The 22,418-nt window shown below is 40.8% G+C and overlaps 1 protein-coding gene across 1 annotated transcript in view; it reads right to left on the bottom strand.

The window, feature by feature from the left end:
* nme7 (NME/NM23 family member 7) overlaps positions 1-22,418 on the bottom strand; it is a 46,760-nt gene that overhangs the window by 21,661 nt on the left and 2,681 nt on the right. Inside the window, exons 2-7 of the mRNA XM_036540046.1 lie at positions 19,197-19,298; positions 18,026-18,192; positions 15,911-16,021; positions 12,199-12,249; positions 11,321-11,528; positions 10,908-11,013 (exon numbers count right to left, since the gene is read on the bottom strand). Of these exons, the coding sequence (XP_036395939.1) occupies positions 10,908-11,013; positions 11,321-11,528; positions 12,199-12,249; positions 15,911-16,021; positions 18,026-18,192; positions 19,197-19,298 (745 nt within the window). The remainder of the gene's footprint in view (positions 1-10,907; positions 11,014-11,320; positions 11,529-12,198; positions 12,250-15,910; positions 16,022-18,025; positions 18,193-19,196; positions 19,299-22,418) is intronic.

Below are 22,418 nucleotides of genomic sequence, written 5' to 3'. Positions count from 1 at the left end.
ATCATTTTCAATATAGGTTATAATACAGGGCTTATTTTACAGACTGCACTTTTATGTACATATCGAAGACTATATCATACACATCATTTACAATATATTTTTCAATATATGAATGAAATTCCATAGCTCTATATAGATTCAATCATTGATTTATATTTAATGCCAGGCAGCAATAGAGAGGACCATACACTGGCTGTTGCAAATGTAGATAAAAACCACAATGTTGTATACTGTACAACAAATAGACATTGGAGCATTGTTAATTAAAACAATACATATCTTCATGGAAAAAAAATGTGTTAATTTGCTGCTGTCCTTTTTGTTATGGGGTTTATGTTTTATGTTATGTAGCTTTGTTTTATGGACTATATCTATTACAGTTTTTGTATTGAAGCGAAGTTTAGTCAGGGGATGGACAGAGGTCTAACCTGTGCGAGTGGCTCTCCCCTCCCCAGTGATGGAATTTCCAGCTATGACTCAGATAAACCTCTGTAGTGTCTCATACGGTAAAAGCCACTTACTGCTGGGCACACACCAACCCCCCACCCACATATACTCATCCCTCTGACTGGAGCCACGGTCTATTCTAAGCAGCCAGACCTCATCACACATGCATCTACTTTATATAACAGCAAAGATGCATCTCAAAGTTGGAATTCTGGTTTAATTCAAATGTACTAAGTGGATGCCATTGTATGTATATATATATATATATATATATATATATATATATATATATATATATATATATATATATATATATACACACACACACACACACACACACACACACACATATATAGGGTATTTTGTTACTCATTTTAATGGATATTCAGCTGTTAACACTTAATGGCTTAATGGTTACTACAACATGTATGTGTGTGGATACAGTATACAGTGTCACATACACACAATACAGATCTTTAAAAGCGCTATATGGAATCAGTACCTGTGCCATGGAGGGCCTGAATTTACTTTATTTGCATCAAATGACCCTTTCTGATAGGACTTGTAAGACTGGTCATGCCGCTACATATTTGAGGAATCAGTTTTATGAGTGCTGGGGCAGGATAACTCCTACAGGAAACATTCACTTGGCAGACGGTGAGGAGGAGAGCCAAGTCCAGTCTGACTCAGGACTGAAAAGCTAGGGGGAAAAAGGCTTCTGAGTAACACAGCAAATTCTGTTTGCTTCCTGGTATCCATTTTTCCTGGTGAGGAAATTACAAACATTACAAAATTCTGTCATGTGACATATGTTATCCTGTTAATAAAGTACTACTAATAGATCAAACCATCTGATAACTACTTACACAAAGACAAGCATAAATTAGGCTTTGAAGTGAATTATTTTTATAGCAAATTTAACCTTTATTATTGCAGACTGAACATTATCCTTAAGATCTGAAATGGGAATCAAACTGCTATTTTCATCACTACATAATATATATCTGATAACAAATCCCTGGTTGAAGAAAATAACTATTTAAATCAATGTGTGATAAAGTTGATAGGATGCTGGGAAGTTCTTAAATTATCGGGACAGTCTGTGCAATGAATGTGCTGGAATGTACCTGTGCATAATTTATTACAGAAGAGTAAGAACAGCATGTTCTTTTGATTTGACCAACTGTATGTATGGCCCCCTTCCCTGGAGCTTGAAAACGCTGGACTGAAGCAAAGTCTTCCTTAAATAGGAGGAGACTGCTAATGTCAGATGCAGTAAAGCACAAGCATTTGCTCACTCTCATATCTAAAGCTAAGCACTGCTAGTGAAACCTTGGCAGGTGTTTAAAAAGTATTTGCTGTACTTTATTCTTGTGACTTGGAGAAAGTTATGTTAAAAGTATTCATCATAGCTCCATGAGATACCCTTTTCCTTTGGTCTGCCCTGGACAGCGTAAAATATACAGTACTCTCAGAGAGACAGGACACATCACTGACTTCTAATCAGTTCGTCACCATGTTGTTCAAAGCACATTTCTGTTGCCAAGGTATCGCTTACCAGTGGGCAAGGGGAAATCACACTAACTGTGGCTCAGAGATACCTGCTGGACTTAATGGACTGGTGTTCTATGACAAAGGAAAGGCACGGTAGGTCTTTCAAACAGACTTTAACTACCCTTCTGAGAAGGGTGTGATGTGACCAGGAAGAATTGCACACTTTTTCTATACAGAAATCAGGTGTGTTGTACAGACAGAACATGTCAATTCATTTTCCTAGCTCTGGTTTCTCACTGAATTTTCTTCATAGCTGTACTGTACTGTACTGTACTGTGACTCCATAATTACCCAGAGTGTGCACATGCACACGCACACACAAAAACACACACACATGTGGAGACACGTGGACACACACACACACACACACACACACACACACACACACACACACACACACAGCCTGAATCTTCTCCATTTCAAAGGTACAGAGGAGTTGTCACCCCAGCCAACAGCCGGGACTGATGACCATCAGGCATGCATATCCCACTGCACTAGCAGGAGAGTCGGATTGAGGACAGCACTCCACCGCTGGGACTGGCTTGATCAAATTAATGCAAAACAAACACGTCAGCTGGGGGTATTCCTGGGAGGGCGCTGAAAAAAGGTCTCTACTCACATAGGATTTAACACAAGATGAAACATCACTACATTTAGAATGTAAAATCAGTTCACTTTGAAACACACAATCCCCTGGAGTTTTGAAACAATGCGCTCTCACTTACCCAGTTAAATTAAAACCCCTCATACTTCTGCTATCTCTGCTCAAGGTCAGAGGAATCACTGGTCCTCTAGGGCTATTGATAAGGAGAATCTCCTCACACCGAGATAGAACGCAACACCACAGAGTCCTTTCTCTTACTGACAAGCTCTTACAAACACAGACAAGAGAGGGGCAATATCAAGCGAAATTGTTCAATGCTAAACTAGGCTTATTTAGGCAACCTTATGTTGCCATCCACTGTTTCAAGCTTACTGAGGCCTGCCACACTAATTTCAATAAATTGAATTTCAGTTATTTTTCTAGAGACTGCGGTCTCTGGCCTGCCTTCAGATTAGGGAAATGAACTTCGTATCACCTAAACTCACTGCAATGTTTAATTAGTTTGGGGGAAACTGACTCTGTGCCAGTCAGGGTTTCTTTTTCATATTCGCCTGCTCTGTAAACATTAACATACAGTACTGACAACCAGCAGACTGCATGTAATAATGCTCCATTGTGGAAGGCACCCTCTGTATAAGGGCATCTGCTAACTAAATAATTCACAATAACAGCAAACTACCACAGTAAAAGCACTACTTTAGAAAAAGTACTATATTATTCCTCACAAGGAAGATCATTAATTCATCAAATATTCAATACATTGCCATCAAACAGGCTGATTTTCTCCAGTGATGAGACCAGAAATATTTACTCCATTTTACATCACTATTAGAGGTGTCCACATACCATCAATGTTATGTAAAATAAGCAACAAATCGGTATGACAACGTGTGTAGTAGTTAATTAGATAGTAGTAGAATTAGTAACCTTTAGTAACCTTTTGCATTGACACACTCCTACTCCCACTCCGTTACACCAATCAGATCCGTCTGGGCGTAAACACATTATGTGAATTACAAAAATTTATTGACTGATACCACTGCCCACAACAATAGTAAAATCATATACCCCACTGAACCCTGAAAATGTATACGTAGTGCAGCCTGCTGATCTGGATGAAGTCTGTAGCGTTTCACCACTTGGGCACAGTGAGCATGAGCCTGACCAGTTACTTGGCTGTGTTTAGCATTTCAGCTGAAATCTCCTGGTGGAAAACAACTGAAAACCTGTCTTGCTGAAAACTGAAATAGCTAAGCACAGCACCAGTGCTGCAATAAAAAAAAAAAAGTCTTTGTTCTGGGAGTACATCCAGGGGATGTGTCTACTACTCTACATCCATGACCAAAGTACAAAGGGAGGTTATCTTAACATTCCATATGAGGAGCCCTGGATTTAATATCTCACTAGAGGTTAATGAAGACATGTCAGTGTAACAATGGGCATATATGAATATCCCAGTACACGTAACAATAGAAAAGTTCACTTTACATTAAGGTTACATAGTTTACATTAACTAATGTATTAGTGAACATGAATAAATGATCAACTGATAAATTTACAAAGCACAGACAGGGCTTGCACAGACTTAGTAAATAGTTAACAAATACATAAATATGAGTACTGTGGACTTCATGCAAAACTAGATTCATGCTGTATACCATTACAATATATAAGAAGCTGTCGTGGCAGATTAATTCACTATTAGTGTAAATTACATATTAATTAGACAAAGGTGTAAGTCGTTGCCACTTACTGAAGGCACACAAAGAGGATGAATTAATGTTGAAGCCCCATGATTTAATGCTTAACAAATTGTCATTGCACATTAGTTACTCATTGGTAAAGGCGTGAATGAGAACTAACACATTACTTCATTTTAAACTTAATGTAAAGTGTGACCAAGGTCATCATTAGAATTTTTTAATTTTAGTACAAAGAATTCAGGAATTAAATCTAACACAAACACTCCAATATGAACATTGTTCTCATTACAAATGAGATCCTCTCTGTTCTCATATTAGAATCCACTGTATAATAAATAAGGTACCATCAAATATTCAACTACCGTGTGTGACATGATTTGTACTGGCAATCATTTTCATGACAACGCCTTCCCATTTTTATGAATGTTGTGGAAAGGGAAATTTGAGTAAAAATAATCCTGGCTCAGGCAGAGCTGCTGTACTGTTGCTGATTCATAAGGGGGCTTGGGAATGGTGGAGTAATAATAGAGGTATGTTTCATGATCATATCGCCTTCCATTTGGAAACGGGGCACACAGCCTACAGCCTGGACTCCAGCTGTTCATTTTCCCATGCAGGCCAGTGTCATGTTACTGCATTTGTTTTTCCATCAGAATATCATGAGCCATTGAAAACTACATCATGATCCTTATCGGTGTCATGTACTACAGAGAGAAACAAGAGAGGAAATGTGGAGTTGATCACAGCATTTCTCCAGATAGGAGACCTATGTTCAGTTTTATTGATATATTGTTTAACAAATGCAAGGAGCTATAGTTGATGTTGATTTCACTGGCACATCTTAAGAAATATTTGGACAGTCACCTCTAAACCCAAATTGCACCAAGTATTCAGTGAAGTCGTGACAGTAGTCTTGTGTTACGCCATGTCTAACCATGAAGAAGACGAAAAGAGTGGTTACATCTTGCTCCTGAGTAGTATGGGACAATAATATCCAGTTTTCTATCCATATCTAACATAGCTCTAGCAAACATACAACGAATGTGTAATGAATACCCAGTAATCTAAACAAGCTGGACACGGACTGAAGCTATTTTTAAAACCAGTTATTTTCAGCAACCTGTCCCGCATTCCACGACACACTCGATGCGTCTTCGGTCATGCCTGGGTTATCTGTGAATTACACCTTCATATGTCCTCTGCATTCTCCCTGCCCCTCATACAGGATGGCCAACCCCCTAAGCTGCACCTCCTGTCACCCCCCCCACCCCGCACCACCACTGCGTCATCTCCTAACTGCAGGTAGCGCCGTTGCTAGGAGATGGTGTTCTGACTGCTTAGCAACAGATGTTTCTCAATTCCTGTCAGGAGCAGGACCTCTCGGATGACACTGGCGTTATTCTTCCATTCCATAAGGGAATGTGCACAGAGGGTACCTGCTACTCTGGCTGCACTGGTTCTGACCACAGCTAACGAGGGACTTTGGCCAGGATGGCACTAGGGTGGGGACAGGTTAATGAACAATGCCTTTAAGACTGCAAGGCTTATCTGTGCACTCCCTTTCTTCTCTTTGGCAAGTGCAGAAATTGATGGAGCAGCTAATGGGGTCCTAGCAGTTTAATATTCATCTTCTTTGGGGTATTGCATGAATACATTTTTAAAGTACATTTAAGATCATTGACATTTTATAAAACCTGTACTCGATGCCACTGCTCAGAGAAGTTACCCTCTTTCAACAATTAAAAAATTAAATATGTAAACAATAAATTTAAAAATATTCTAACCACAGCAAACTGCTAAAGGAGAACAAGTTGCAGTTGCAGTAAGTAGCTTTCTTTGAGTTTCTTTGAAAAAATGACCATTATTGGCACCAATCCAGTGACAACTTGAATAAAAAATTAGCTTCTTGATAAAAAGTCTGAGCAAATGATTAGCAGGTGGCATGCTGAAACTTTTGGCTGACTGATGTATACGTTGGCTTATTTTTATGAAGGTTAGAGGGAGGACCATGACTTTATATTACAATGGAGTATCTTCTTTTGACAATTACTGACTTAAGCACATTCTCCACAGAATGTGATTGTTTTACCATTAATTTCTCTCTATTTACCACAATATTCCCTCACTTACGCACACATGCACGCACACACACACACACAGACTGCTTATTAACATGTCACATACAAATATACACACCTACACACATCACTTATTTTACTCAGTGACCTAGCAACCTTCTTGTATACAGTCAAGGCCTATAGTAATTAATGTAAGTGCTGTTATTTTGATGGTATACATCTATTTTAAAGTAAAAAGAAAACATTTCCTGCACTATTCTGATATCCATTTCCGTTGCAGGCATCATAGGTCACCTTGTTCAACAGCAGTGTTAAAAATGAACAACGTGTGACATTCACTGGAATGTAATCCCCCTTGAATACTCAGAAAGGCTGATGCAAGAACTGCATATTTACAGTGAAATACAGCAAATGCATGTTATTAGAAAACCGGGAGAAACATCTCAAACTCTGATTGGTATCACAGAGCACATAAAGCGGGGAGGAGATGGTAAATACTACAAAGTTCCAGGTGAAGAGTTTACCCCAAGGTCATTTAGTTGTGCGCTTACTATTACAAAAAGCCCAGTTTTTTTATCCTATATTAGGAGGCCACGACAATGAAAACTGCATTGCAGTGAAGATCAAATCATCTGATAATTCTTCCATAGAGGTGCTTGTAGTACCTTTGAGGAAACCTGTTCTGTGAATTCTAACAAGCTGGTATCTCAAAGCCTACGGACAAAGCAAATCTGAAGGACCCCTACAACTCATGCAAGTAAATCATTATTAATTAATATCAAAGGGTTATCTGTCATCTACTAATTGACAATGCAACTGATGATAATTTGAAACGGCTATAAATTAACTGGTAATATCAAGCCAGGCAGGAGGTGCTCATTAAGTCAGCGGTGTGTTTCAGAGACAATCAAAAGTAACATTGAGTATTTTAGTTTTCGAATCTTCCACAGGAAATACAGCTATCTAGTGTAATTCATACTAGATAAAAGGCATACAAGTGAGGTGTCCAATATTTGGCACTGTTTCGGGCACATTATGCTTTTTCTGTGTTTTATGCCAAAACACGGATTTAATAGTTTTAGAAAAGACTATGTAAGTTTATTGGTCTGTCTGTTTCCCTGCCTATATCATTATATCTATATGTCCAATAACTATAAAGTATAATCTAAACTGTGAAAAGTTTATAGTTTATGTTTTTTTCCGAGCTGAATAACATTTAAGACTGACTGAGCCTCTTAGCAATTCTCAGTTCATTATCAATTGCCTAGGAGAACTGGACAGTGCTTCTATTTGAAAAATCCTAGAACCCGAAGTGTAATATTTCTGTCCTTTTGACATCAATGTGGATAATATTGTGCCTACTGACTCATTTGCCAAGGGACAATTATTCCTCAAGTTTTAATAAAAAATCTGTCAAGTCATATTTAAAGGATATTGATGAAAAATGAACAAAATGAATATTCAAAAAGAAAGTGTTAACGCCTGCTTTTCACAAGTCATAATGCTCCCAAGCAAATGAGGCTTGCACTTACATTTGGCTCTACTTAAGTGAATACTTAATGGAGCACACTTGCTAATTCCTCCCCAGTTTTAGCACTTTCATACCAATCTCACACATCCATAAGGGTGTATATCAAGGGAAAAGTGCACCCATTTTATGTCTGGTTTGTAAATTCAACATTGGCTTTCGCTGGTTGTTTCTGCCCACAATACACAAACACACAGTAATTTAGTAAATCTGGCTTTGAATGTTATATTGACTGCAATTCCAGTCAATACAAAGTCATGAATTTTACATTAGACTCTGCTATGCACTGTGGTTTTCTCCCTCTTTACATAATACATGCCTCATAACACCATGTTTCGTGACTAGTGCGTACCACAAAATCATTATAATTTGAAGACCGGAAATGTTTATCATTATGGTATCTAATCATCTAGGTAGCTTTCAAAACAGAAACATAACCACAGAGAGGAAGTGAATTAGTTTATGGATTATTCTATATGCCTGAACCATGGTCTGACATGGATTACCTATCTCTGATTTTAAAAGACAGGTCCACAGAATCAAGTCACAGGACTAACCCAACAGCAACTTCTAACATGGGGATGCTGTTAAACTTCAGCAATTACTTCCACTATTTGTTGCTTTTATTGAAAATCCACTGAGTTCTGGGTCTTATAATGAACATGTGATACAGATTCCAATCCACTCGGAATTCTCAAGTAGCATGTGTTTTTTTTGTATGCAGGCTGCACATACAGGAGGGCAAAACAGTGAAAGGCTTCAGAATACCAGCTTTCTCTTTATCTTATTTCAAGAATCTTCCTTAGCTGATGACTGAACACAGAATTAAATGCCATTAAAAGTCAATCAAAGACAGTGTTCCTAAGCTTCACATTATGTTGTCATAACTAGATTCATTTTGCTGAGCACGTATTAAGTGGTTTGGCTTCTTTAAATGCTGTTCAGATACTCAGTAAGGAAATGACTGCACAAATGAAAAAAAACCTAATGAATTAAACCATGACATTACCCAGCGAGACAGAGAAAAATGGGTGCAAACTTATATATGTTATAAATGAAAACTCTTAGCTGGGAGTTACTCGGGCAAGCTGTGACCCAGCAATGGCCCAACTCTACCTGACATGACAACGCTATCTGCAAGCGACCTACCCTTCACAAGAAAAAAAAAAGTGCTACAAAAATGTTACATACAAACTATCATAGTCTGCATTCTTGCACAAACTGTGTCATACCCCTCACAAAAAATCACTTTTTACCACATCTGCAAGGTTTTGTAATGGATGCTACAATTTCTCAAAACTGCACTCATTAGCATTCTAATGCACACTGCAGTGTTCCTGAATCAGCAGGGATTGGGTGACATACTAGGGCGATTTGTGACATGCTGAGAAGTACAGTAATTTCTTGTTCTCTCAACATCCTACCTTGTCAGCAATTCTAAATCAGGGGGAAAAATAAAAAACAGAGTTTGCTTTTCTTTAAACCATAGGCTATACGTAAACTGAGCTGTGTGTGAAATACCTTTAATATGTCCCACACAGAAGCGAACATTGGCTGTCATTGTAAACTTATCCCTCTGACCCCTTCTCTTCTCTGATGTCATCTCGACTTCCCTTCACAGTGGCATCACCTACCATATATATGACCGGTGACTATTGGACAGTGCCTGTTTGTGGAGTCAACACTGCAGACTAATGGGAGCGACTGGTCATTTCCCCTCTTCTCAGAGAGTCTCACAGTCACCCGGCCGCGGCTTTGTGAGAGAGCTGCCGCAGGTCTGCCCGGGTTCAGGGGATTGTGCACATTTCACAGGCCAGTGCTCCGGCGGCATGCCCAGCCAACACGGATCAGGCCCGGGATTTGGGAACAATCCGGAGGGAAATTTGGTAACAAATATGCCGCGGCTTTGCGAGTGACGCACACTCTTCAGAGCAGAGCACAACAAGGGCTGGACAGGAGCAGAAAAGGGGGCAAGCAGTTAGAGAACACAAGGAATACTATGAGGGGATTAGACTGAAAATGGAGAGAGCAGGGAGGGAGGGAGTAAGAGAGAGAGAGAGGGGGACCAGTAGGGGATGACAATGGAGAAAGCACTTCTACAGACAGCGGTGAAAAGCCGTACTCCATTTCTTCTTAACCTTTTTTGTTATTTATATTCTGAACTTGTTCCCCTTTTACCACCTATTTTTTTTAGTAGTCACCAATTATACATGTAAGCTCTTCAACACTCCAGCAACAACCACTGAACCCACACAGGAAAGCAGGGAAAGACAATTTTGATCCTCCGTTACACTAAACACATACCATGACTATTTTTCAAGACAGGTCCCACAGTGCACCACAAGGCTACCATCATAGTAGGGTAGGTGCAACCTAATGATGCTGGAAACCAATTAACCCCATATCTAAGTAAATAGCAAATATTGTATTTACAGCCACATGTAGTTGAAACCACAGCTAATGCAGCACTCATTGAGACACAAGAGTCATCTGAAAAAGATGAGCAATATAAAAGTGATTTAAAAAGTGTTTAAAAAAAGGCACAAAAGAATCTTGGCACAGACAAGAATGGCAAATGAAGGTAACACGGAGGTAATTACTCTTACCGCTTAAATACTTTCAATTCTTTCAGTGAATGACTAGCATGTGTGTCATTGAACGTGCTACCATCTGACAAGCGGACACTACAAAGGCCCCTTTCACTGGGCTGTTGAGTGGGAGAAGACCCCGTGCCTCAGTGTTTAATGTCAGCACGCCAGAGTGTACCGCTGTCCCTCAAGTGGAAAAGTACAGCCTCCGTCCTGCCCGGGGAGCCGCAATCAAGGCACAGTGAACACAGTGAGGCTGTGTGATGTTACCAACAAAATGAACACAACACGGATTATCCCATTCACGTCTCACTGTCTCCTGCCTTTAAGAGCGTGGACTGAGTGAAACACCGTGTGATTTATGGCACAGCTGAAGGAAAGGGGCTTTGATGTGAAGGGGCGTACCTTCGGAGATGGCATGTGGCTTGATGATGCAACACGTGCAGTCTGTGTACGTCGCTGTGTTGGAGGGGCCATGACCCGTGGTGGATGGGAAGAAAAACTCCAGCTCCTACAACAGCCAAAACAAGGCAAAACCTAGTTATAAAAAGCTGATGCTTGCTTGACAATAGAGAAACTATGAGGGGCAAATGAATATGTGACATTGTATACATTGAATAGCAGATTTTCACACAAGTCCCTTTCATGTGTAAATGTTTCACTCTTACTTAAGAGCTAGCAGCTATTTTAGCTTTTGTTACTTCTGCTTGGGCACTGGCAGAGGATGTTGCTTTCAGCAAGGCCTGTGGACATTTGTTCTAAGTATTCTCTCAGAAGGCCTCAGGCCCTGTCCTTGAGCTGAGGAGAGGTCTACCCACCCGTGCTGCCGACGCCAGTGAGTCCGACCCATGTGCTGCGTTTTTAGTACCGTCCGTGCCAAATTGGGCCCGTAGGCTTTGCCTGGCATCTTTGCGAGCCAAACCCGAATCTGTCGGGCCCAGGATCTTCCGCCAGGTCGACACTGCCTCATCACCCATGACCTCCATGGCAACGACAGGGCCGGAGGTCACAAACTGTATGAGATTACTGAGGACAAGAAAGACATCACTCAGGAAGCCAGGTTCCAAAGAGCAGCAGCACAGCCTTCAGTCTAGGGTGTTAAGCTGTTAAGTCACTCATTACAAATCCAAAAGCAGCACACATTTACAATTCCCTTTGTGAACTTCGACCAAACTAGATTCATTTCTTCATAAGCAAAGCCACCTTACAAAGGACATGGTTATTAATTTATTCAGCCGAGATGATAAATTCTTATGAACTGGAATTACTAATATTTTCTTTCCAGTCCATATGTTAGGCTAAGATGTTGGTTCACACTGATTTATTAAACACACAGTAAACTATAATATCCACAAATAAGCTACTTACTATAGTCACTTACTATAACTAGTCTCACATAATGCTGCATCAATTTCAAGACCCCGTGAAATTTTAAGACGTCATTTATGAAGTTCCCGCTTTTTATTACCACCTTTAATGAGTTTCTTGACAGCACATTATCTCAGTTTTCACGTACTGGCAAGGCTCTAAAGCAGCACAATGTTCTCCCTGCTCGAATGGGTGTTGTGACCGCGCTGCAAAGTCACAGCAATGTCACAAGAGTGCTGATGCCGGTGGCAAGGATTTCAGAGCCTCCTTCACACCGCATCCAGCGGCTCCACACGACTGTCAATCATTTACCCAGGGAAGCACTCACTTGAAGAAAGACTTTGACTGATGTTCCGAGTAAAAGTCCGCCGCCTGTTTCCTGTAAGAGACGCGTGAGCACAAGACAGTTAATCAGTGATGAAGGGGAGTCCAGGAGTCTCTGTGTAGACAGTCACCTTCAGCTGATACAGCAATACTGCACCAGTCTCCAGTCACTTCATTAGCAAGGATTTCACACACATCTAATGACGCTTCCCTCTTTCACAGGACACAGCTTCCATGAGCAGATTCCACTCGCTCTTTCAGAGAGATCTGAATAAGTGCAAGCACTGCAGATATCCAGACTGGCTGGGACTTCACCACAGGCTCTATTCTTCCTAGACAACCAGGATAACAGAGGAATAGATTCATCCTTTGCCAATTTAGCTGACCTACAAATGCCAAAATAATGTGTAATAAATATTCAGAACCGGATGCTAGATTAAGGGCAAGGCATTTTATTTATAATACATTTTAGAATCACAAAGTGAAATGGATGACAGAGAATATACCATTGTGCCTGACATTGTCTTGTACTTGTTTGAATTGTAAGTACTGTATTATCTGGCTAAATGAAATGGATTGTTGAATTTCTTTCAGAGTTACTCATGGAAACAATCATGGGAAGAATCCAAATAGCCCTGTCACACGTATTTCACTGCCTATAAAGCATGACAATGATTTCATTATTTCCCACTACCCCCAAAGATGGATGGCAGATTAACACTGGAAACAAAAACCTTATCACATGGAATCATAAAGACATGTATCCCACTGACTTTTTCCATTTATCAGACTATTCCATCGAAGGCACTTTTAAAGTCAGCTATTTCGAAAGTAACTGAAAAGACAGCATCATATAGCCCATAGTACATGACAACGCTCAGCAGTTTCCACGTAATGCATCACTGAAATGATATTGAGCTGTCTGGATCTAAAAATATACATTACCCATATCTGATCAACTCATGGAAAATCCCTGAAATTAATGAAGACCACACCCCCTACTAATTCCCACTACAAATACTCAGTGTTTCTCTAACAAAGTCACAAGTTACGCAATTTTATCACTGGAGACATGTCTGTATCTGTGCTTATGTGCAGTACTTAGAGTAAAAGTATCATTAGTATTAAGAGTATTATTAGTATCATTATTACTGCTCTGCTCATGGTACTACCTGAGCAGACTTGGTTAACCACTTGTGTCTAATTACAAGTTTCATGCAAGTTTTGTGAGTTCTGTGTATCAACACTTTAACTTCCTTACTCTCCCCACTCTTCTGATTCCAGCAGAGATAACCACATACATCCCTCACAATTACAAGTGCTGTGACACATTCGCAATAATATGCAGTACTGCACATTCACAGACTCTGGGTTTTTCCTTGCATGGCAGTAAAACATGCATTATGGGCATTCTTGGTGCGGTAGCCTTAAGAAACACTGATGGCCGCTGAGTGACCCACAGCGGCCATGGTGCTGCTGGATAAGCATCTCCTGCAGAGTGTGAGGTGGATTAGGGTGTTAGCCGAGCAGAGGATCCTCTGGGAAACACAGAGCCACAGGGCTTCTCCCAGAGGCCATCTATGAAAGGGACCAGATCTACAATGGCTCCCTAAACCTAACATTATCTCTCCGTTGGGTTCCACAGAAAACTTTTTTTTTTTTCCATGCATTCGTTAGTCTGAAAGAGCAAGTCTGTTTCTCTGGGTGCTTGTTGACCCTGCATTGTGTGGAGTACTGCTGCCACCATCTGCTGTCACTGGAAACACAGACTGGTCCCAGGACAAGGGATTCTTGCACTCTTTAACCAAGTCTGCAACTTCCAGGAGGCAATTTTCCAGAATTAAAAAAGTCCAGACAATGGAGTAATACCATAATTGTTTTTGGTTTCACATTCATCTTCAGAGGACGAATTGATATGCGGAAAAGCCTCTGGATATTTTTTGCTTATTTCATCTGCACTGACTGCTGTAGATATAAGGCTGTGTAACACAGTCTGTGCTTCCTCTAAGGGTATCAGAGGTTCTTAACGAACGGGAGTTCAGCAAGAGCTCATCAGTCTGATCCTACAATGAGATCATACTGCACCCGGCATGACAGTTTCTGGGCTCCAGGACGTGTTCTGTGATCAATATTCAGTTTGCTTCACATTAGAAAAACCTGAGTGGTATGACCTCTTTATAAACACAAATGAAGTAAATACATTGTACGCCAGTTCGTAAAGCTCATGAAAAATGTCAAGCAAACACAACCTAAAAATCAACAGTCTAAAACCAACTAACAATCAAACAATATTCTCTGAAATGTGACTGTTTAAAAGCCCGGCTGAAAATCAATCTGCTCAGAAACTAACAGCACTTAGGCTCATCTACTTCCCAACACGAAGCAGAAATAAATAACTCGCAATTCCACTGTGTGTGCTATAAAAAGTGGATTTTGTGGTATTGGGGCCATTAGTGCCGCGTGGTTTCCCAGGGCAACCGGTGCTTCATCCCCACGTTTCCCTCATTGGAGTCCGTTAGCATAACGACGACCCCATTACAACAGCGCAGGGTTTGTGTTTGCCAGCGCGGTCTAAGGAGCCAAGAGCCCCGAAAGCATGTGAAGCTATTGCATGTCATTCACTGATTCTTGCAGGCGTTTCCAAGATACAAAGCTGCTGGCATCTGTGGGGAGGTCTTTCAAGGAGCCCAAAGGGCATGCTAAAGAATGGAAAGTGGCATGGCAGCGCACCTCATTGCCATCTTCACCGCAGTATACAGTAATTCTTTTGATAAGATAACACAGCAGTCAGGCAACGTTTCTAACAAATGTGTGGTTAATATGTACACATTATCACCTTCCTTGGACGGCTTCCATTTACAGGCAGTCTCATGCTTTCACACTGGAATAAGATTCCCGGACTAATAATAACATAATAAAGTTTAACCATGAAAAGAGGCCACTTAGGCCATCTAGGCTTGTTAGGCTACAGTGCATCTGTCTCTGTGCCAAGCCTGGTCTTAAATATTCCACATCCACTTCCAGTGGAGGTCAGTGAATGATATACAACACACTGACAACTCTCTGTGAGGAAAAAAAAAACTCCCTAGCATCAGTGTGAAATATACCTTAAACTAGTTTAATACCTTCCAAAACTCAATGAAGTCCCACGTGAGTCTTTTTCACCGAAGAAGAGATTAACCAAATAGAACAACTAAAATTGATGAAAAAGACTGAATGTCTTAGCCTTTTCTTCACAGCTTGTTTGATAGCAGGGAGCAGCTGCTCTTTTCTGTCTGTCTCCTTCTTATTGTGTGGGGTGTCGAATTGAATGCGGCACTCTAAATGTGATTTGATGAAGGCATCGGACGTGAATATAAAACACCTTCAATTTAAACTCAACATGTTTGCTACATATGAAAGCATCAAAAGAAAAAAAGCAGTTGTTTCTGTTTAACAGTATGTTTGCTGCATGGCATTAACAGCACAGGGGTTGCTGACACGCCCAGTTTACTCTGGTAATCCCATCTGTCTGTGGTGTTCTCGTCAGAGCCAGACCCTTCCATTTGTGTGATTCCCAACAGGAAATGTAAGCCACAATGAGAAGGTTTGTCCTTGCTGTAGACAATGCTTTGAATTTGGTGAAAAACCCTGAGGATTTTGTATAATTACGTACATTTACAGAACAATGACTGTCACACACGTTACCTTTTACTTTATCAAACGTGTTTTCTTACCATGACAACTTTGTCATCTTGGCTTTGGTTATGATCAGGTTTGCATCATAAATCATCTGGGTGATCTCCCCCATCTTGGTCACAGCATCTGGCTTTATCATAGCGAGAGTTCTGAAAACAGAGCGAAAAGAAATAACATATATTGGAAAAAAGGTACCAAGATGGGGGGAGGGAGGCAATCCCTGATGCACAGAGGACAGCGTGAGAGATGTGGAGTGTTTAGCATTCATCACAGTAGCATCATGTGGAGTTGTAGCGTGTGAGCCATCCTGATCAGGCACCAGCTCTGAACACAAATAAATCGCCCTGAGCATCAAGGCCCGTCTCAACCATTATGTCCCGTGAATATTTAGCTCTGAGCAAAACGGATTTAAGACCCCAGCAGCCAACACACTGATATGAGAACATAAACAAGGAATTAATTTCCGTATCTGTGCAAAGCCGCAATGCTTTTGTTAACAGTGACCTTCATGGTATATGGGACCTGCATCATTAAAAAATGGTTACTAAAATAATTAAATGAGGTTCAAAAAGAACGGTCCTTCCAAAAAGCTCAGAGCCGGAGCCAGCGACCTTCTACAGTAACCTTCATTCACGGTTGATGTTCACAAATGAAATGTATGTCAAGGGGTGATTTCTTGCACTGTTACTATGTACAGTACAATCCAGTCTTATTATTCAATGTGGTCAGTGCAATACATGATGCAGTTCCTCACGTTTGATAATGTGTCATAATCATAATCATGCAAAAGTAATCGCAGGGAGCTGTTCCTGCACTAGCTCACTGTTATTTTCGTGTCATCACAACAATGCCTGAAAATCTGTGTTTCTTATCAGAGCATTTTAGATTTTTGCACTTACACAGTATAAAGACTAGCACCTCAGTGCAGTGCTGGTGTAAACTGATATTTATCAACAAGCACCGCAACTCTAGTTTCAATGAGTCTATTCAAAAGTTCCTCATCTTGTGTGCAGAGTAAAAGCCAGAACTTCCTGTCCCACATTGGGAATCCATTTACATCCACTCTGAAACCTGGATTGATGCTCACATATGCTGCAGAACTCAAAGACAGGATAGAAATCAACGTCCTAATTCTACATGCATTTGCGTACACACCCATAGTTTCAACATTTCCCTTCATGAGCAACAGCAGTGCTTCAGCATATAAATACTTCTAAGCATGAGCATGTCTTTCCTCAAGTGTAACAAGGCCTTCTTTCTCAGTTCTGCTTGTTAAAATCAGCATTTTCTAGTCCCCAACGTTAGGGGACTCATTAATTTGTAGGGCTGTGTTTTGGCCCAATGAGGTAAGGTTGCAAAGCCGGGAAACGTTAAAAGGCCATTACATGGCACATTTTTGGACGTTTGTGCCGTTTCACACGGCAAAGAGCCCAGTGGTTTTCTGGCAGGCGTTCCGAAATGTTACCCATGTCCTCATTCTCACATCTCGTTTTAAGGAGCTGCGTGAAAACAGAGAGCGAGCTATAATGACCCAGCCATTTCACTTCATTATGTCTCATTACAAGAGGCACCTTGATAAATTGGCTAATGTGGATGATCTTTCAGAGGTGACGCTGAGCCCTTTCACTCAAATCATGAAAATGAAAGAGGCAGGAGGTAAATTCCTTTGTGCAGTAATTTGCGTCCGATTCTCAGGTTTGCCATGCAGAAAATAAATTGGCTGTCTCCCCCTCAGCTTGTTCTCCTGCGGGCATTAGGAGAAGTAATTTCAGCTGCTGAAAGAAAGGTTAGGCTGGAGATCAATTAAGTGTGTGGCCCTCTTCATTCCAGCCGAAGCAGTGGGAAACACATGAAGGACAAACGAGAGGGTAAGCTGCTGACTCACAGTGAAGATTCGCCTGCTTATCCCACGCTTTGATGTAGTCTGGTACATATTGGCAGGTGGGTCTGAAGCTCAAAGAAAAGCTGTCACCCATCACCCAGCCTACATTTTCAAGCCTGTCCCTTCAACCTACATGTGTTCAAGACTTTCAGACTAGTTCCCAATGTATGTCAAATCCATTCAATGAACCAGTCAGCATAGGAGGTGCTTGTGCCCCAGTGATGTATTAGCTCCACTGGGATATGAAGGAGCCTATCCGTGGAAAGTTTACCTTTCTTTCTTGCTGCCCAGCTTGCTAGCAGTGTACTGATCCCCGTACCCAACCAGGTTGAGCTGGCGGGAGAAAATGTTCACCCGGCTGCCCACGAAGAGATCGTCCTGCAGAAGCCCCTCGTACCTCGTCCGTCTTAAAAAGGTGCGCTGGTTCTTCATATCAAACTGCGATGAGAGGAGAATAAAATATATGGAGAGGGGGCACACACTTCACATTCTGGGAGGGCCAATCCTTAGATTTAAACGCTTGGTAGAAACTACAGCAGAGCTGGTGTCAGCCTTTTCTTAGTTGAAACAGTGTGTTCAATGCATAAAGGGCACTGATGTCACACTCTGCAAGTATATCAATTAAAAGCAATATAAAGTAACCCTCTTCACTCGTTAACTATCCATGCTTTGCCTGCCACTGGTTAAACTGATGCTGCAAAAAATTTAAATATACAATACTGTAAGCATCTAAGCTTTCTACATCACTAAATGTAAATATGAGAGTAAAATGGTTTTTCCATCAGCTAAACTTTATAATCTGAATGGCAAAAACTACATCCTTTCTAAGCATGGATTTTCCTGACATCAAACTATTGGTCTGTGTCCGAGAGCTGCAAATTGAGTAAAAATCTTGTTTTGTATGACAGCGAACACGATCGATTGCAATTACCAGTGGTCACTAATGCAGCAAGCAAGCTGAAATGGGATGAGAGGGGAAATCCTATTACAAAGCTCATTTGTGGTAACCTTATTTGTGTGCTGACAAAACGATGATCTACTTAATCTGATTTACAGTACACACCACTTGATTCTCGATTAGACTGGATCCAACAGAGAAACACTGATAAACAGGTAACATTATCCAAACAAACTGGGCTTGGTCACAAAATAAGAGTCTTCATTCCTTTTTGTAAACACACAGCTTTTAAAATATGCCATGGATACAAAAGATAGTACAAAGGAAATAACAGGAAGCTGACTTCCCCAGAATTCATAAAATGTAAAATTCGTAAAATTCCTGTGCCAGGTATCATACACCTTGTGAGACAAGAAGTTCTGCTACACTGGCAGTGAATTGAACCAGTATGCAACTGTGTTAAAATGTCAGGTATGTAGAGTGCGAACTGGCATGAAGCTACAGAATTCTTCAGCACTCATCACAAGCTCCCTATTAACCTTACCATCTCCACAGAGCTGTCTTTGGGGTAAAACAGCAGCTGGTAGCGGCGGAGTAGGGCAGCAGTGGGGTCATACCACTCAGCCAGAAAGGCAAAGCGTTCCTCCTGAGAACAGGGAAACGGGGAAACAAATCTTTCATTATTCAAGCAGGCAGACGCACAGAACATCAGGTTGTGAATGCTGAATCACTGTACTTGCGTTATTGTTGGGGACACTCTTATCTAGAGTGACCTCCAAGGCTGTCATGCCAGGATACACTGAAAGTGCACGATAAGAGCTACAACAGCAAGGGCATGGATACAGAAGAACAGAAAGTAACACATATGTGGTCAAGTCAAAAACAGTGGACATATAAGCATACAAATAATCAAACACAAATCAAGTTTATAGTTTGATTGTATGTCTCTCATAGCATATTGCCAGAAATCATAAAAAACAACAATGTACCAATGACATGACAGCACGTAGAATTCTTCCTTCCTACTGATACCTACAGGTAGCTAGAAAAGGGGCTCCTTTACAATATGTTTACCGTGTAATCAGCACCTTACCACACAACTCTTAACTGTAGTAATATATTCAAGTGTAAATCTACACAGATTAGGCCTGTGGTTATGAGTATCCACCAAAAATGTCACAAGCTGGAAAGTGTAAATAATAAAAGACACCTCTGTTATGAGATGCAACATAAGACAACATATGTAAAACATTTTTTCCTTGAATATGTCGGAGAATAGACTGGTCCCTAGTTTGAGTGTATTCCAACAGCTGATGCAGCAGTACTCTTTCACCTTCATTCCACTGAACACTGTCCTTGAGAGGCACTGAAGCAGCATAAACTTCCTCTCCTAATGCAGACTACCACCTAGTGGGTGGAAGGCAAAGCATCTAAAAAGTATCCAACACCAAAGTTACACCTAAAACATTACCAATTGATATGGGACTTTGTATTTGAACTGTAGGAAGTGATTGTAGTCTCCTTTAACAATATCTGTCATATACAGTTGACTAATGAAGGTCACAGGCCAACAACTCCAACTCCATGTCTCCACAGGTGGAGATGCTCTGTTACAGACGCCGACAAATGAACAGACTGGAGTCCAGACTGATAAGGGCAATATGTCAAAACATTCAAATCTTTAGTGTTATCTTTGACTGGAGGCCCTTTACAAGTGAATCAATGTAAGGTTCTTCTGGCCTCAGAGAGATACCCTAGTGGGGAGTCAGGGGGAATCGGCCAACTCAATACCTGAGGCCTGACTACATCCCTGAGGGTGACTGACTGGTCAGCTCATTCAAAACACTCCCCACCGTCAACATCTGTTTCACGTTTCATGCAGTGTAACTGTCTCTATACCATAGTATTATTTCTACGCAGTACCACTGAATAAGGTTACAGATAAACTGCAGTAATTTAGTTACACATGTAGCACATACTATATATTACTGTACACAAATATTCCCTTTAGAACTTTTCCAACCATTATTTGATAAAAATGGATCACTGTATTGGTGGTTTAACAGAAAAAAGTAACTTTAATGAGATGAATTCTCAGCACAGGTAGAATATGCACAATGTAGCCAAGGCACTGCACTTCAATTTCCCATTAGGTAGGCTTCCAGCATTCTTCATCACTTTTGCAGTTTATAACAGAATGATCAAGACAAATTCACACCACCCCACATGAGACAATGTGAGAGCTGGAACAATCTGTGCAGCTCTCAGTAAGCCATGAATGATGTATTACACAATCACACAGTGCATTTCACACAACAGTTCTGTCTCTTGCACTTGCCAGGGCTGTCAATCACCCACTGCACAGAAATGATAGAGGAGGGTCTTCAGCCCCAGTTGAGGCTGAAGGTTTGGGGCAGTTATATAGCTTATACTCTTGGGGGCTGTGTTAATCCTTACAAACTGTCACCACAAGGTATGAGACTACTTTACTATTCAAATATTCATCCATGAGATCACTAACTGATTACTTAAGTATTTAAGTATTTCAATTCTTTCTAAATTATCAAAAGAAAATTCAATTTTATTCTCTCTGACCAATATTCACGAAGGAATGTCTGAGAATAATATACAGTTCATCTAATTTTTCTGCCTGAAAATGTAAATGAAGGCAGTCAGTCTGTTTACAAAGAATTTGAGTTGTCAGATTAACCCAAAGGTGCATCCCTAGCTATTATATGCTTTGTAATGTCAATTGTTCCTTATACTAAAGATGACCAAGAAATATACTCAAACAAGCAATTAAGACATTAATGATAATCAGTTGTTTGGATGGTGCTTTTGACAAGACTGTGGTGCAGCTGTTATCATTCTCCTGACACCCCACCGATCCATCACCAAAAATGCTGCGGTCTGAAATTCTAAGCAGGTTTCTAAGTCTTCTGCCTATGATCTATTTCCAGCCTTTTCAATACTAAATTAGTGTTGCAAAGTGACATGAGACGCTACCACAGAACTGAGTCTGGACAAAACAGCATGTCCCTAATCTACCTTCAGGCTCCAAAAAACGCCTGTTGCCAACATGATATTCAGAACAAAGAGAAAGCCAGACAGTTCGCTGGACATTATGGTGCAATTAACCTTTACTCACTTTCAGATTATGAAATCTACTGCATGCATATAATTTCAGAACTAATCAGACTTATTCAAACAGCTTTGACCTTTATTTTCTGTATATAAAGACCTTAACTACCGCGCTGGTGATGAGCTTGGGGAGGATCTGCAGCTGGCGTGGAGGACGTGTGCTCCACACAGCGGGTTACCCATTGAGGGAGCCCCGCAGTGCAGCTGGAGGCGAGCTCGGTCCTGAAAGGCACGTCTCAGTGTTGTTTCAAGCAACACCGTGCTTTCATTTCACACCAGCCCTGGGCTGCATCGCCCGTATTTTCCCAGACACCTGCTGTCTCCCAGGGCTATCATTGGAAACATTTCATGCTGCCTTCACGCACACTGCAAACAGATCGATGTCATTTTCTTTGCAAATCGCCCATCCGAGCGATACAAATAAGCACAACAACAGACTCCAAAATCATAAATAGAAAATTAGATACCCTTATGCTAAAGAAGTTGTAATTCTAGATTAACCACCACAGTTTTTTATTTTGTCAAGCAAAACTAAGCTAATAAGGATTAAACCATCATAACCGGTCCAATATTCAGCCCCAGTTCACTCTAAAATGGTAATTCTATCATATTTCTTCTGACATAT

Source organism: Megalops cyprinoides, chromosome 11 (genome assembly GCF_013368585.1).
Source record: "Megalops cyprinoides isolate fMegCyp1 chromosome 11, fMegCyp1.pri, whole genome shotgun sequence".
Classification (NCBI taxonomy): domain Eukaryota; kingdom Metazoa; phylum Chordata; class Actinopteri; order Elopiformes; family Megalopidae; genus Megalops; species Megalops cyprinoides.
This window is presented reverse-complemented; position numbering and strand designations above follow the sequence as displayed.